At 35.2% G+C, this 17,387-nt stretch overlaps 1 protein-coding gene across 1 annotated transcript; it reads right to left on the reverse strand.

Moving 5' to 3' along the window:
- Positions 1 to 8,750: 8,750 nt before the first annotated feature.
- On the reverse strand, positions 8,751 to 15,109 carry LOC147282510 (glycosyltransferase-like At2g41451). The gene is made up of 11 exons (XM_086246514.1): positions 14,579 to 15,109; positions 13,317 to 13,466; positions 13,123 to 13,175; positions 12,058 to 12,166; positions 11,831 to 11,965; positions 11,450 to 11,494; positions 10,897 to 11,084; positions 10,471 to 10,612; positions 9,984 to 10,030; positions 9,614 to 9,701; positions 8,751 to 9,483 (listed from the first exon to the last, which is right to left on the reverse strand). Exons 1-11 carry the CDS (start codon positions 14,948 to 14,950, stop codon positions 9,163 to 9,165), a joined length of 1,650 nt encoding a protein of 549 aa, XP_086102640.1. The 5' UTR covers positions 14,951 to 15,109; the 3' UTR covers positions 8,751 to 9,162.
- Positions 15,110 to 17,387: the final 2,278 nt, after the last annotated feature.

Here is a 17,387-nt window from a genome sequence, read left to right on the forward strand (position 1 = left end):
AAATATCACAAGAAATGATTGAAGATGCCCTAAGCAACAACTTGAGAAACTTAAATGTATGACTTGGGTAACGTCAAAATATGACTTGAGATGTTACTAGGTACAATTTGAAATGCACCATGGATAAAAACATTTAAAATGTCTCGATGTACGAACTGGATTTTTCAAGAAACGACTTGAGATGCCCTAAGTAATGACTTAAGAAACTCTAGGGTATTACTTAGAAATCGTCAAAACATGACTTGGAATGTCACTTAATATAATTTGAATTGCACCAAGGGTATTAACATTCAAAATCTCTCGAGGTACGAATTAAAATTCTCAAAGAACGACTTGAGATGTCCTAAGAAATGACTTGGAATGCCTAAAGAAAGGACTTAAGATGCCTTAAAAAACAACTTGAGAAACTATAGGGTATGATTTGGGAAGCGTCAAAACATGACTTGGAATGTCACTATATACAATTTGAAATGCACCAAGCGTTTATGCAATTAAAATCACTAGAAGTACGAACTGAAATTCTCAAGGAATGACATAGAATGCTCTAAGAAACTACTTGAGATGCTTCAAGGAACCATTTGAGAAACTTTAGAGTATGAATTAGGAAGTGTCAAAACATGACTTAGAATGACACTATGTACAATTTGAAATGCACCAATGGTATAAACATTTAAAATACATCGAGTTACAACCTGAAATTCTTACGGTACGACTTAGGATGCCCTAAAGAACGACTTTAGATGCCTTAAGGAACAACTTGAGAAACTCTAGAGTATTACTTGGAAATTGTCAAAACATGACTTGAAATGCCACTAGATACAATTTGAAATGCACCAAGGTTATAAACATTTAAAATAACTCGATGTATAAACTGAAATTTTCAAGAAAAGACTTGAGATGCCCTTTGGAACGACTTGAGAAACTCTAGTGTACGATTTATGAATCGTAAAAATATGACTTATAATGTCACTAAATACAATTTAAAATGCAACAACGGTATAAACATTTAAAATCTCTCGATGTACGAACTGAAATTTTCAAGAAACGACTTAAGATGCCTTAAGGAACGACTTGAGAAACTCTAAGGTATGACTTAGGAATCGTCAAAACATGCCTTGGAATGTCACAAAGTAGAATTTTCAATGCACACAGGGTTTAAACATTCAAAATCCGTCGAGATAAGAACTGAAATTATCAAGGAACGACTTGCAATGCCATAAGGAACCACTTGAGAAACTATAGGGTATAACTTGGGAAACGTCAAAACATAACTTAGAATGTCACTACATACAATTTGAAATGCACCAAAGGTTTATGCATTTAAAATCCCCCGAGATACGAACTGAAATTCTTACGGAACGACTTAGGATGCCCTAAATAACAACTTGAGATGCCTTAAGGAACGACTTGAGATGCCCTAAGGAACGACTTGAGAAACTTTAGGGTATGACTTGAGAAGCGTCAAAACATGACTTGGAATATCACTAGATACAATTTGAAATGCACCAAGGGTTTAAACATTTAAAATTTCTCGAGATACGAATTGGAATTATCAAGAAACGACATATGATGCCCTAAGGAACGACTTAAGAAACTCTAGGGTATAAATTGGGAAGTGTCAAAACATGACTTGGAATGCCATTAGTTACAATTTAAAATGCACCAAGGGTATAAACATTCCAAATTGCTCGAGCTACGAACTGAAATTCTCAACGAATGATTTGAGATGTCATAAGGAATGACTTGAGATGCCTTAATGAACAACTTGAGAAATTAAAGGGTATGACTTGGGAATCATCAAAACATGACTTGGAATGCTCCTAGGTACAATTTGAAATGCACCAAGGGTATAAACATTTAAAATACCTCGAGTTACCAACTGAAATTCTCATGGAACGACTTGGGATGCTCTAAGGAACGACTTAAGAAACTCTACGGTATGACTTAGGAACCGTCAAAACATAACTTGGGAAGCGTCAAAACATGACTTGGAATGTCACTATATACAATTTGAAATGCACCAAGCGTTTATGCAATTAAAATCATTAGAGGTACGAACTGAAATTCTCAAGGAATGACATAGAATGCCTAAGAAATGACTTGAGATGCCTTACGGAACCATTTGAGAAACTTTAGGGTATGAATTGGGAAGTGTCAAAACATGACTTAGAATGTCACTATGTACAATTTGAAATGCACAAATGGTATAAACATTTAAAATACCTCGAGTTACAACATAAAATTCTTACAGTAAGACTAAGGATGCCCTAAAGAACGACTTCAGATGCCCTAAGTAACGACTTCAGAAACTCTAGAGTATTACTTGGAAATGGTCAAAACATGACTTGAAATGCCACTAGATAATATTTGAAATGGACCAAGGGTATAAACATTTAAAATACCTCGAGTTACCAATTGAAATTCTCATGGAACGACTTGGGATGCTTTAAGGAACGACTTGAGAAACTCGAGGGTATTACTTGGGAAGCATCAAAACATGACTTGGAATGCCACTAGGTACAATTTGAAATGCATCAAAGGTATAAACATTTAAAATACGTCGAGTTACCAACTGAAATTCTCACGGAACGACTTGAAATGCCCTAAGGAACGACTTGAGATGCCCAAATGAATGACTTGAAAAACTCTAGGGTATGACTTGAGAAACTCTATAGTATTACTTGGGAAGCGTGGAATCATGACTTGGAATGTCATTAGGTACGAATTGAAATTATTAAGGAAAGACTTAGGATGCCCTAAGGAAGAACTTGAGATGCACTAAGGAACAACTTGAAATACCTTAAGGAATGTTTTAAGAAACTATAGGGTAAGACTTAAGAAGCGTCAAAACATGACCTGAAATGTCACTAGATACAATTTGAAATGCACCAAGGGTATAAACATTCGGAATCTCTCGAGCTACTAACTGAAATTCACAAAGAACGACTTAGAATGCCATAAGGAATGACTTGAGATGCCTTAGAGAACGACTTAAGAAACTCTAAGGTATGAATTAGGAATCGTCAAAACATGACTTGAAATGTCACTAAGTACAATTTAAAATACACCAAGTGTATGAACATTTAAAATTCCTCGAGATATGAACTTCTCGAGGAATGATTAAGGATGCACTGAGAAACAACTTTAGATGCCTTAAGGAACGATATGAGAAACTCTAGGGTATGAATTTGGAAGCGTCAAAACATGACTTGGAATGTCACTAGATACAATTTAAATACACCAAAGATATAAACATGTAAAATATTTCGATGTACGAATTGAATTTTCAAGAAACGATTTGAGATGTCCTATGAAATGACTTGAGAAACTCTAGGGTTATGACTTAGGAATCATCAAAACATGACTTAGGAATCATCAAAATATAACTTCAAATGTCACTAAGTACAATTTGAAATGCACCAACGGTATAAACTTTCAAAATCCCTCGAGATACGAACTGAAATTTTCAAGAAACAACTTAGGTAACCCTAAGGAACGACTTGAAATGTCTTAATGAATGACTTGAGAAACTCTAAGGTATGACTTAGAAATTGTCAAAACATGACTAAGTACAATTTGATATGCATCATGGGTATAAATATTCAAAATCTCTCGAAGTACAAACTGAAATTCTCATAAAATGATTTAGGATGCCCTAGGGAACGACTTGAGATGACTTAAGGAACGATTTGAGAAACTCTAGGGTATGAATTGAGACGTGTCAAAACATGACTTGGGATACCCTAACTACAATTTGAAATGCATCAAGGGTATAAACATTCAAAATTCCTCGAGGTACGAACTGAAATTATTAAGGAATGAATAGGGATTTCTAAAGAAACGATTTGAGATGCCTATAGAAATGGCTAGAGAAACTATAGGGTATGACTTGAGAAGCATCAAAACATGACTTGGAATGCCACTAGATACAATTTGAAATGCACCAAAGGTATAAACTTCCAAAATTTCTCAATGTATGAGTTGAAATTATCAAGAAATGACTTGAGATGCCCTAAGCAACGATTTAAGATTTATTAAAGAACAACTTCAGAAACTATAATGTATGACTTGGGAAGCGTCAAAGCATAACTTGGAATGTCACTAGATACAATTTGAAATGCACCAAGGGTATAAACATTCCAAATCCCTCAAGATACTAACTGAAATTCTTAAGGAACGATTTAAAATGCCCTAAGTAACGACTTGAGATGGCTTAAGGAACGACTTGAGAAACTCTAGGGTATGAATTTGAGATGCGTCAAAACATGACTTGGAATGTTACTAGATAGTAGATACAATTTGAAATACACCAAGGATATAAACATTTAAAATTATTCGAGATACAAACTGAAATTCTCAAGGAACGACTAAAGATGCGCTAAGGAACGACTTGAGATGCCTTAAGAAATTACTTGAGATGCCTTAAGAAATTACTTGAGAAATTCAAGAGTATGAATTGGGAAGCGTCAAAACAAGACTTGGAATGTCACAATTTGAAATGCATCAAGGGTATAAACATTTAAAAAACCTCGATGTACGAACTGAAACTTTCAAGAAAAGACTTGAGATGCCCTTTGGAACGACTTGAGAAACTCTAGTGTATGATTTGGGAATCGTAAAAACATGACTTAAAATGTCATTAAGTACAATTTAAAATGCACCAACGGTATAGACATTTAAAATCTCTTGATGTACGAACTGAAATTTTCAAGAAACGACTTAGGATGCTTTAAGGAACGACTTGAGAAACTCTACGGTATGACTTAGGAATCGTCTAAACATGCCTTGGAATGTCACAATGTAGAATTTTCAATGCACACAGGGTATAAACATTCAAAATCCGTCGAGGTAAGAACTGAAATTATCAAGGAACGACTTAAAATGGCCTAAAAAACGACTTGCAATGCCATAAGAAATCACTTGATAAACTATATGGTATGACTTGGGAAGCGTAAAAACATGACTTAGAATGTCACCACATACAATTTGAAATGCACCAAAGATTTATGCATTTAAAATCCCCCGAGATACGAACTGAACTTCATTAAGTACAAATGCACTAAAGGTATAAACATTTAAAATTCCTCGAGGTACGAACTAAAATTCTCAAGGAACCACTTACGATATCCTAAGGAACGACTTGAGATGTCATAATGAACGACTTGAGATGCCTTAAGAAACTAAAGGGTATAACTTGGGAAGCGTCAAAACATGACTTGGAATGTCACTATATACAATTTGAAATGCACCAAGGGTTTAAGCATTTAAAATCCCTCGAGGTACAAACTGAAATTCTCAAGAAAGAACTTAGGATGCCCTAAGGAATGACTTGATATGTCTTAAGGAACGACTTGAAAAACTTTAGGGTATGAATTAGGGTTTAGGGAAGTGTTAAAACATAACTTGTATTGTCACTAGATACAATTTGAAATACATCGAGGGTATAAACATTCAAAATTCTTCGATGTACGAATTGAAATTTTAAAGGAACGACTTGGGATACCCTAATGAACGACTTGAGATGCCTTAAGAAACGACTTGACAAACTATATGTATGACTAGGGAAGCGTCCAAACATGACTTGAAATGTCACTATAGAATTTGAAATGCACCAAAGGTTTAAGCATTTAAAATCTCTCGAGGTACGAACTGAAATTTTCAAGGAACGACTTCAGATGCCCTACGGAACGACTTGATCGAGATGCCTTAAGGAACGACGTAAGAAACTTTAGGGTATGAACTGGAAAGTGTCGAAAGATGACTTGGAATGCCACTAGGTACAATTTGAAATGCACCAAGAATATAAACATTCAAAATTCCTCGAGGTTAGAACTGAAATTCTCAACGAACGACTTGAGATGCCCTAAGAACGACTTCGGATACCCTAAAGAACGACCAGAAATACCTTAATGAACGACTTGAAAAACTCTAAGATATGAATTGGGAAGTGTCAAAACATGACTTGGACTGCCACTAGATACAATTTGAAATGCACTATGGGTATAAACATTCAAAATTCATCGAGGTAAGAACTGAAATTCTCAAGAAACGACTTGGGATGCCCTAAGGAACGACTTGAGATGCCTTAAGGAACGACTTGAGATGCCTTAAGAAACGAATTGAGAAACTATATGGTATGACTTCGGAAGCATCAAAACATGACTTGGAATGTTACTAGATACAATTTGAAATGCACCAAGGGTTTAAGCATTCAAAATTTCTCGAGTTAAGAACTGAAATTCTCAAGGAACGATTTAGGATGCCCTAAGGAACGACTTGAGATACCCTAAGGAACGACTTGAGAAACTCTAGGGTGTGACTTAGGAATCGTCAAAACATGACTTGGAATGTCACAAAATACAATTTGAAATGCACCAAGGGTATAAACTTTCAAAATCCCTCGAAGTACGAACTGAAATTCTCAAAGAAAAACTTAGACTTAAGATGCTCTAAGGAACGACTTGAAATGCCCTAAGGAACGACTTGAAAAACTCCAGGGTATGACTTAGGAATCGTCAAAACATGACTTGGAATATCACTAAGTACAATTTGAAATGCAACAATCGGTATAAACATTCAAAATTCATCGAGGTGCGAACTGAAATTCTCAATAAACGACTTTGGATGCTTTAAGAAATGACCTGGGATACCCGAATGAACGATTTGAGATGCTGTAAGGAACGACTTGAGAAATTATAAGGTATGATATGACTTGGGAAGCGTCAAAACATGAATTGAAATGTCACTAGATACAATTTGAAATGTATCATGGTTTTCAGCATTTAAAATCCCTTGAAGTACGAACTGAAATTCTGAAGGAACGACTTAGGATGCCCTAAAGAACGACTTGAGATGCCCTAAGGAACGACTTGAGAAACTTTTAGAAAGCGTCAAAATATAACTTGGAATGTCACTAGATACAATTCGAAATGCACCAAAGGTTTAAGCATTCAAAATCACTCGAGGTACGAACTGAAAATCTTAAGGAACGACTTAGGATGCCCTAAGTAACGACTTAGGATGCCCTAAGGAACGACTTGAGATGCCTTAAGGAACGACTTGAGAAACTCTAGGGTATGAATTGGAAAGTATCAAAACATGACTTCGAATGTTACTAGGTACAATTTGAAATGCACCAATGGTATAAACATTTAAAATATCTCGAGTTACCAACTGAAATTCTCACGGAAGAACTTAGGATACCCTTAGTAACGACTTGAGAAACTCTTGGGTATGACTTAAGAAACTTTATAGTATTACTTGGGAAGTGTCGAATCATGAGTTGAAATGTCATTAGGTACTATTTGAAATGCACCAATGGTATAAACATTTAAAATCCCTCGAGTTACGAATTGAAATGTTCAACGAACGAATTAGAATGTCCTAAGGAACGATTAAAGATACCCTAAAGAACAACTTGAGAAACTCTATGGTATGACTTGAGTAGCGTCAAAACATGACTTGAGATGTTTCTATGTACAATTTGAAATGCACCAAGGGTATAAATATTTAAAATACCTCGATGTACGAACTAAAATTTTCAAGAAACGACTTGAGATGCCTTAAGAAACTACTTCAGAAACTCTAGGGTATGAATTAGGAATCGTCAAAACATGACTTGGAATGTTATTTAGTACAATTTGAAATGCACCAAGGGTATAAATATTCAACAACCTTAGAGATACGAATTGAAATTCTCAAGAAACGACTTAGGATGCCTTAACTACTTGAGATGCCTTAAGGAACGACTTGAAAAACTATAGAGTATGTCATGAAAAACGTCAAAACATGACTTGGAATGTCACTAAATACAATTTGAAATGTATGAAGGGTTTAAGCATTTAAAATCTCTCGAGGTACGAACCTAAATTTTTAATGAACGACTTAGGATGCCCTAAGGAACGACTTGAGATGCCTTAAGGAACGACTTGAGAAATTTCAGGGTATGAATTTGGTAGTGTCAAAACATGACTTGGAATGTCACTAGGTGCAATTTGAAATGCAACAAGGGTATAAACATTTAAAATACCTCAAGTTACCAACTGAAATTCTCACGGAACAACTTGTGATGCCCTAAGGAACGACTTGAGAAACTCTAGGGTATTACTTGAGAAGCGTCAAAACATCACTTGGAATATCATTAAGTACAATTTAAAATGCACAAAGAGTATAAACATTTAAAATATCTCGAGTTACCAACTGAAATTTTCACTGAACGACTTGGGATGCCTTAAGGAACGACTTGAAATGCCTCAAAGAATGACTTGAGAAACTTTAGAGTATGACTTGAAAAACTCTATAGTATTATTTGGAAAGCGTCAAATTATGACTTATAATGTCACTAGGTATAATTTGAAATGCACCAATGGTATAAAGAAAATCATTTTAATTCATAATAAAATTTTTTTAATTTATAAAAAAATCACTTTAATTCATAATAAAGTCATTTTCCGATTTAAAGAGTATTTACCCTTTTTGAAGGGTATTTCCCCTCCTAGGTACATGTCTAATAATGATCAACCAAAATAATTTGGCGTGAAATTCAAGTCGTATGACATGGTCACACATTCAGTGTGGGGTTATTCCTTCAGGGCAAACAGTCCCCCAAGGAGAGCAGTCGTATCTTTTCCAGTTACACGCTGAGGGCTTTTCCCCACTTAATTCAGAGTTGTTGAGAGTCAAGCACTCAAGCGCAAAGGAATGGAGTGATTGGTAGGCAACTTCCCATGAGTTTGATTAATAAACATGGAGAAAATCAATGACAATATGTGAATTTCATCATTTAAGTAATAGACCTCTCTGCAGAGGATATGTCACTGTAGTATTAACCCCATCCAATGTGTATAGACAAAAGAATATAATGGACCAAGAATATGGATTACAGAACGGTCTCTAGAAAGCTACCAAGTTAAGAAAATTAAGAACCTGCGATCCAAATCCCACTCTAACCTCTAACTCCGCAAAATCTCTAATCTAAACCTGTAATGTACATCAGCGCTTGGGTAATGATCGGGAACAACCCCATGGAACTGAAAAACCAAAACACGATATCCTCAACAGCCAAACTTGCTTCTTTCACTCCCTCAAGTTTTCTCTTCTAAAAAAATTTTGTTTCTCAACAGGCTTGTTCACACAGGACGCTGGAAATTGACAAGGCCTCACTCATTGTGATTCAGAAAATAAATGTGTATCAATTGGAAAATCAACCAATCCTGGAGGAGATAATGGTGGGATCGCCGACGGGTGTTGAATTGCCAAGGGGTGAGAAGCATCCTCTATGAATTCCAAGACCCTTCTTGCAGTTGCTTGAGAATCTATATCTCTACCAATCTTTCTTGAAGTAATTGCTGCAGATGTTGTTTGCCTAGAGGAGTTGCTACTCTCTACCGATGACAGGAACTGATCTTTTGAGAGAGTTGTTTGTGCAGCTGATGTAATTATGGAGCTGAAAGCACCAGATTCCCTCAGACCTTGTATGATGACCTGCAACAAAAAGAAATCAACGGGTTTCAGGATTCCGAGCTCACAACTATGATATGTGCGTACAAAACTAGGTACCATATTAATTCAACCGAGAAAGAAAAATGAGGCAAGCCAATCCTATCAAACTAACCATTGGTGCATAAATCCGAGTCAAGATGCCCTTCCTCAAAAGTTTTAAGTTTAGTGCTTTGTCAGTCCACACAATGCGTTCCCGGTACCTAAATCAACAGAAGCGAGTTTTAGATTAGGAAGCTTACTATTTGAGACCTGCTTAAATCTGATTATAAAGAAGTTCCGGCAATTTCTTGTTTAAAGAAATACTGTTCAATGTAGGAGCAAAACTATTACTAATCAAACGCTAGAAAACCCACAATGAAGTCATTCAGGTCATGTAGTGCCTAAATGTGTGTACTGTCATTTAAAAAGTGATGCCACACAAGATCCTTTTATTAAAATCAAGGATAGGAAAATCTTTTGGAAATCATGACATAAACAATTACCAGCTAAGCATTTCCTCCTCTGTTGCAGTTGAAGCAATTATGAATGCCTGCAAAAGATAAAGGGACAGAGGTAAGGAAAGAGGTACATAAGATGAATCAAATTTAATCGACTGTTGGGACAATTGCATTAATAAATAAGGGAAACTGATATCTAAAATATGGTGACACCTCAAAGACTAGCTGTCATTGGAGACGTCAACAAGATTTATATTCATTAGTTACACATTTACGATAATGCAAATCATATATATAGGAAAGAAAAATGTTGCAGTGGAATAGTGACATATTACAAACATGACAAATTTAGAACAAATCTTCACAATATACTACAATAATAACAATTCTAACAAATTTACAGACATGACAAGCGTATATCAAGAGTAAAATAGCTGGTGTTAAGTCCAGGTGAAAAATCAGAGTAAAACATCAGGGAACAAAAAGCATAAATTGACATGACTTCCAACTGAACATAGGAACAAGAACTCACAGATCTGTCAAATTCCAACATAAAGCATCTTTTAACATCCTCCTTGGTAGGCTTGCAACCACACCGATCACGTCTAGAGGTCAAATCAGAAAATTTGGGATATGTATAATGCAGAACAGCAGCCTCCTCCAATTTTATCTCACTTTAAAAGATTAAAGAATGAAGTGTAAGTGTTTATGTTAAATATATAGATATTTTGACCATAATTTAGAAACCTTCCACATTCTGTAGAAAAAAGAATAATAACTTAATAATATTAACACCAGTAGTCAACTACATGCAGAAAGAGCTAGTATATAAAACATAAACACACGTCCACAAGAATCAGAATAGGCTTGAATAATTAGTCAATTATTAAAACAAAAGGACAAATATATAACACACATTTAAAAAGTTGATAAATTTTTTTAAATTGAACCATCATACTTTGGTGTCTTCATATAATTGTGCCATCTGTGTGCACCGTTAGGGCGGAGGTGATCTTGAATTCGAGCAGCTGATTTCCCATTTCCGTAGGTCAAAAAATAGTTTGGATTACCCCGAGTTGCTTCTTTATAATTGCCAAAATATACATCTTTTGGAAGATGGTCGTAGTTCTTCTTGAACATTGAGACCTACAACAAAAAAAAAAGATAATGATATTCGCCAATGGAAACTTTTGTGTTGTTTATAAAAGCAAACAATGTAATTATTTGACAAAATTGACTCACTTGTCCTGAGTAATAATAGCAAACAAGATTCTTCTCAACAAAGAAAAAACAAGATAGACCTAGAAAATTCTCTGGTCTTTTCTGAAAAATCATGTTTTTTCCACAATTAACAAAAACAATCTATGCGACAGAAAGATTTTTCTGGGCATAAAACCCTTCATATATATATATGAAGTCCGTGTTGCTGGCCTTCACACACTATAAGTTGTATTTGCAACTAGAAAAATTAGACAAAAAGCATGTGAGAAATGAAATAGAAGAAATTATACCTCACTGAAAGGTTCCTTGATATCGTCTAGCTCTACACTACTTTCCTGGAAAAGAGAAAGCATATGTCACCAATAATGTAAACTTATTCTGACATTAATATCGATAAATTTGAAAAGCAAAGAGACTGGAAGTCTGATAAACCATAATTCCTTAACAACATATTAACAAGACTAAAATCCACATTCAATGATGCAATCTAGTTGAGACAATATACTTTAGCAATCCACCCGATAACTAGAAACAAATCCCATCTTCACAGAAGCTCAGGGCTCAAACAATGGAAGACAGCCAGTCTTCATTGTATATCCTAATGACCCACATGGCATCTAATTAAAATAAAAAATAAAAAATCAAGATATAATTAAAGCCTTTTCACTTACATAATTTGGAAAGATAACCATATCAACATTTCCAGGCACTTCAGACAACAACTGTCTCAAAGAATACTCCTGAGTGCCAGCTGGATATATTAGCTCATCAGTGTCAAGATGGAAGATCCAATCCATGCCAGCTTCCTAAAATAGTAGAAAGTAAATATTACAAACTTTATCAAGATAAACAAAGAAGAAATTATACTGTGTTATGCAATGCAAGATAAATTCCATACCCTTGCCATGACAATAGCCATCTCCATGTTAAGGGATTGCTTCACAAACAACTCATAATTACATGGTTTGTAGAAGAAGCTTGACAGCCAAGTCTCATTCCAAATCCGGCTAAACACCACACATATAAATTTAGGCAGAAAAAATTATGAATAAACCATCAGATTCATAGTAGAAAAGGACATGAATGAACAACAGGAATGTCTTCATCATTTACAATTATTCAACAAATGAAGGGCCTCAATTAGTATTTTCCAATGTTAAAGGACTATCTACACCTGGCACTCAATGACATTTTAAAAAAGAAAGCGGAGAATATTGAGAGAAATTGGTTTTTAAGATTCTTTGTGGGCTTCGACCTCTGCTGAATTTAGAGATATTCCGCTTCATTCTTCAAGGTGTTGGGGAGCTGCAGTTTGCTGAATTTGTGTGCTATTTCGGTATTTTGTTGTGTAATTGAGTGTATTCCAAAGGAAAGGAATAGGATAACTTCCGTTCTTTGTCTTGTTTTGCAGGTGGACTTCTTTTCCACTGCTGGACAATATTATTGAATTCTCTTGAATATTAATTTAATAAAGTCTCTGTTTCTTTCCTTTGTTCTTTATTTTTTAAAGAGACATTTTAGAGCTCATCTCTTTCAAGTTTCAATTGACACTTGCTACCTCATGGGTAGAATTTTACCTTCATTCTACATGACAGCCAAAAATTTGTTTTTCCTTTAAACCCTTTACCTTAGGTTTCTAATGACAAAAAGAATCTCTACATGAACTACAGAATAAAAAAGGTCCTCCAATTCTAATCCTTTGATAAAAATCAACCAATAAATTTGAGTTGTCTAGCCATACATATCGAATTTAAATGTATTTTTTAATTTTTAAATGTACACCATTGAAAGGTTCCACAATCCAATCATAACTTCTTTAATCTTTTATCAAAAAATTGGGGAAGGAGTCCACTCCAGACATTTCACACACAACATTGGAGGTAAAGTTCTTTATCTAGACTCCCCATTGAGGGAATTAATTGGAGAAAATAAGACAACCTACTCAAAACGAAAGAGTGCCAACCTTTTAGCTTGCTGCTCCTCTAACTCCCTTGTCCTGTATATAACCTTCACTCCCTGTAATACAGATGTTCTATCTCATGAGAACGGATACTTGGGTAACCAGAACTAATGGAATTAAACTTGTATAGACATCAACTGAGTTTATTGAGTTGTTCACTAGTAATATTTTTAGGTGAAGTATGGAGTTGAACTCACCGGAATGGTTTCTAAGACTTTTGATACATTAGGAGACGCAGCCTTCCCTTCCACAAAAAGGAAAAAGTTTGACACTCCAATAACCTTATGATAAAAGATCCATGGCAAAATTTGCTCTAAACCAGCGGAAGTGCTTGTTTGAATACATATCTGGCAAGGAAGATATTACTGATTGGTTATAAAACACTTCCCACTTGTTAGTTGTATAAACATGAATCATCACGATCAATGTATGAAATCAAACATCTAATATCAGTCCACAACATGATTCCACATCGTTTTATACATTGAGAAGACTGGAAAATCCATGACCATACATAGAAATAAAAAGACTTAGGCATAAACTAGACTCAGAGAAGTCATAATGAACAGAAAGGGGAAAAAGAAGGGAGGGGGAGAGGGGGGGGGGGGGGGGGGGGTTGGAGGGTGGAAGCCAGTCACTTGTATCTAAGAAATGGTTTACACAGAATAAATTTACCAACAGGGAAATAACTAAATCCACAATTACTGATGTTTGAGAGATGTATTACCATCATTTGGGAAGGGACAGTGACATATTGATGTAATATTGAGAACCAACCAATTTGTTAAAAACCATCAACATGGATACATGAAAATTTCAGTGTCAATATTGATATTCCTGCTTTAGCACAACATGATTTCTTCTTCTTCTTCTTTTTTTATTTTTTTGGGATCAATATTGATGTCCCAAAGATGTGTTTTCATCCACAAGTAATGACCCTAATATATCTATTGCCTCATAAGCCATGACATTTCCTTTTCATGCCCATACTGTGTATCAACGCTAGTATATCTTATATTTATATCATGAGACCAGAACACATCCTTAGATATAAAGTATAAACAACCAAATAATAGTAGCCCAGCATATCTAAACCTTTTTCCCACCTTCTCTAATCTAAAGCTGCATTATCTATTGAGCTTAATTTTGGAACCAATCATTTTAGATCAAGAAAAACAAGAAAAGTCACATGCATGAAATTATTAACCAGAAATTATCATAAAAATGCTAAACAAACCAAGATTAACTACAGAGAAAATCTCCAAATACCCTCACAATCACCACTAATCAAGCAAAACCCAGATGTCAGATCCCAAGATCCAAACACAATCAACCCCCCAAACACCCAAACAAACTCAACCAAATCCAAAACCCCATCAATCAAATTTCATTAAACACCAATCAACCACCCTCAAAAACCCAACAAAATTCAACCAAAAAAGAAAAATAAAGCACTGACCTTTGGCCTCAGATCGGACCCGTAATCGAACTTCCAGTCCTTAAAGTACGGGAAGGAGGGCGACTGGCTCCGACCCAGAAGATCGACGCAGTCCGAACCCGAAGAGCGCGAAGCTGCCTGGAGTGCGGGCCCCGCCAAGCCGACCATTCCGGGGAACTCGTGGTGGTCCGGCGACCACCGGGTGATGGGGTCGTTGAGGCCGCCGCGCCATTGGAGAACGAAGGCGAAGCCGGCGAGAGTCAGCGGAAGGACGGTGAGGAGCAGGAGGAGGCGCGAAGCGAAGGTCTGGAAGGAAGACGATGATGCAGATGGTAATGACGAGGAAGAAGAAGAAGAGGAGGGTCTGAAAGAAGAAGAGTAGAGACCCGCCATGAGAGGTTGACGAGAGAGAAAGAGAGAGAGACTGGTCTGTGCATATATATATATATATATGTACGTATGTATGTATATATAGATATATATGAATCTGAGAGAGAGGACTCAGACTTTGAAATGTAACCGAAGGCAATGGAGTTTTGGAACCACCTGAACGAGAATGAGACTGAGAGCCGTTTTTGTCGTTTTTTTGCCGGCTTCAGATTTTTTTTTCTTTTTATGAAGAATTTTCTATCTTGACCAAGAGAACATGAAGAATTTTCCTTTTCTTTTTTTGGGTCAAATACTCAATTGTGTAAGAAATTTTACTACCAATGCTCTCTGATCCTTGAATTTCGAAATGCAAACACTTATCTTACAAACTACTATTATTAGTCTGTTTAATCAGTACTTTTTTATATCAGAGTCTTGGCGAAAGAATTTGAGTCTACAGTCTATTTCGATAGAACGGAGAGAAATGACACTACCCATATAGTATTGAGAGATAATTTTTTTTTCTTGAGAGAATTATAGCAATGATCCTGGATTTTTATCTCGAATCTCACTTTAATTCATGAACTTATATTTTGAATTTTATAGTCCACTTTCACTAGTGTAGTATTTTAATCTATTCTGTCAATTTTATTTATATTTTTTCATCAATTTTAGTCACGTATATCACGTTGGAAAATAAAACGAAAGTGGGTTATCATTTTTACCTTTCAAAATAAGTTCACATGTTTGACGCGTGATTAAAATTGACAACAAAAAGTGGATAAATTGACGAAATAGACTTAAGTAATACACGAATGAAAGTTTACGTATTAGATAATTCAAAAAACAAGTTCCTAGACTAAAGTAATACTAAAAATAAAAATCAAGTACTATTGTTGTCATTTGCTCTTTGTTTATTTGTAGACCATATTTCACAACAACAAAAGAAAGACCTCACGACCACACTTATTTAAGCCATCTCAATTCATTAGATTACATTGTACCTATCTAATCATTTGAAATCCAATTCAAATACATTATATCTAATATCTTAATTGTTCTTTACACATTCATGCTTTTAAATTCATCCATCAAGATAGAGAAATACATTTGTCCAAATAGAGAAATACATATGTCCAAATAGAGAAATTTACTAATAAGGAGAAAACTTCATCAATGATTATTTGGTGTAGTGGATGACGCTCAATCTCGCTTAGTCGGAGTTTATCATGAGTCCAAATCTAATTATTGATTAATAAAAAATAAAAAGAGAAAAACTTTCATAACCCCATTATTATGAAATAGCATTACACATGTGAGAGAGAGAGAGGAGGATTAGTCCCAAATTCCAACGTCTCGAACCTCTTTTTTCATTTAGAGAAATTATTGTATGTGACCGTAACACCACGTGGCATGATGACGTAGCGTTACCAATTCACTCAAATTATAATACGTATATAATAATTAATTTTTAAAACCTTAAAATATAAGAAAATCCCTAAAATATAGGAAACAACTCTTAAAATTGTCTTCGTGTTATAATTTAAATGTATTGATAACATCACGTATAATAATTTTTCCTACATTTGTGATATAGAGAAGTTTCCTCTACCAATAAGATATTCTAATTGACACCTAGGCCTAAACTGTATTTATAGTTGTGTTATAATATAATCAAATTTTAAGCAAATTACAAAAATAACCCTTAAATTTGGGCCCTTTGGCCAAAGGTTCATTTAGGTCTCTAACTTTCTTAGGAGTCATTTTGGTCTTCATACTGTGATATGTGTGTTGGGTGACGACAAAGCCCAAGTTATGTTAGGATTTCTGTCATAAGTGGTTACCCGCATTGCACATGACCATTAAATCAGAGTTAATAACTTAATACAGCCTCTCCAATCACAAAATACATACATCCACTTTCTTAAAAATAAAAATAAAAATCACAAAATACATGTCCACTAAACTCCCAAACCCTTTGGTCCAATTGGACCAATTTTATGACCCACTCCCACCACTTTCCCATGTTCCCCTTCCATCCCATCCCCAAAAACCACTTCAATTAATGCTCTGCGATTGTAAGAAGAGAAGACAAGGAGATAACAAAGCAATAAAATCCTTCAAATGCATGTGTAACATTTGGCTTTTTTATGTGGTGTGTGTTGATTAGTGAGTTTCCTTTTTCTTGTTTTTTTTATTGGTGATTAGAGAGACCAAAATGCCTTGATATTGTGAACAGGTGACCACTGTTTACTATAAAATCTTAATAGAAGTTGGGCGTTGTCCTTACTAAGAGCATGTACATTGAGATTGAGATGACTAAATGCTATGCTAAATCTATATTTAGAGCAGTTTGGAAAAAACACAGCTACATTGGCAGCTATAACTATGCTATGCTATGCCATGCTAAAGCTAAAAATTCTGTTAAATATAGTGAATGATTTCGCTTTAGCAAATGAGA

This window comes from Dryas octopetala, chromosome 6 (assembly GCF_963921425.1).
Source record: "Dryas octopetala chromosome 6, drDryOcto1.1, whole genome shotgun sequence".
Lineage (NCBI taxonomy): Eukaryota > Viridiplantae > Streptophyta > Magnoliopsida > Rosales > Rosaceae > Dryas > Dryas octopetala.

What these genes read in the sequence shown, in the direction of transcription:
- LOC147282510 (XM_086246514.1), bottom strand. Translation starts at nt 14,950, where the DNA reads ATGGCGGGTCTCTACTCTTCTTCTTTCAGACCCTCCTCTTCTTCTTCT. An exon ending in TCAAGGAACCTTTCAGTGAG is followed by an intron (nt 11,085 to 11,449) that starts GTATAATTTCTT and finishes TTTTTGTTGTAG; the next exon opens with GTCTCAATGTTCAAGAAGAA. An exon ending in TGTTGGAATTTGACAGATCT is followed by an intron (nt 10,031 to 10,470) that starts GTGAGTTCTTGT and finishes TATCTTTTGCAG; the next exon opens with GCATTCATAATTGCTTCAAC.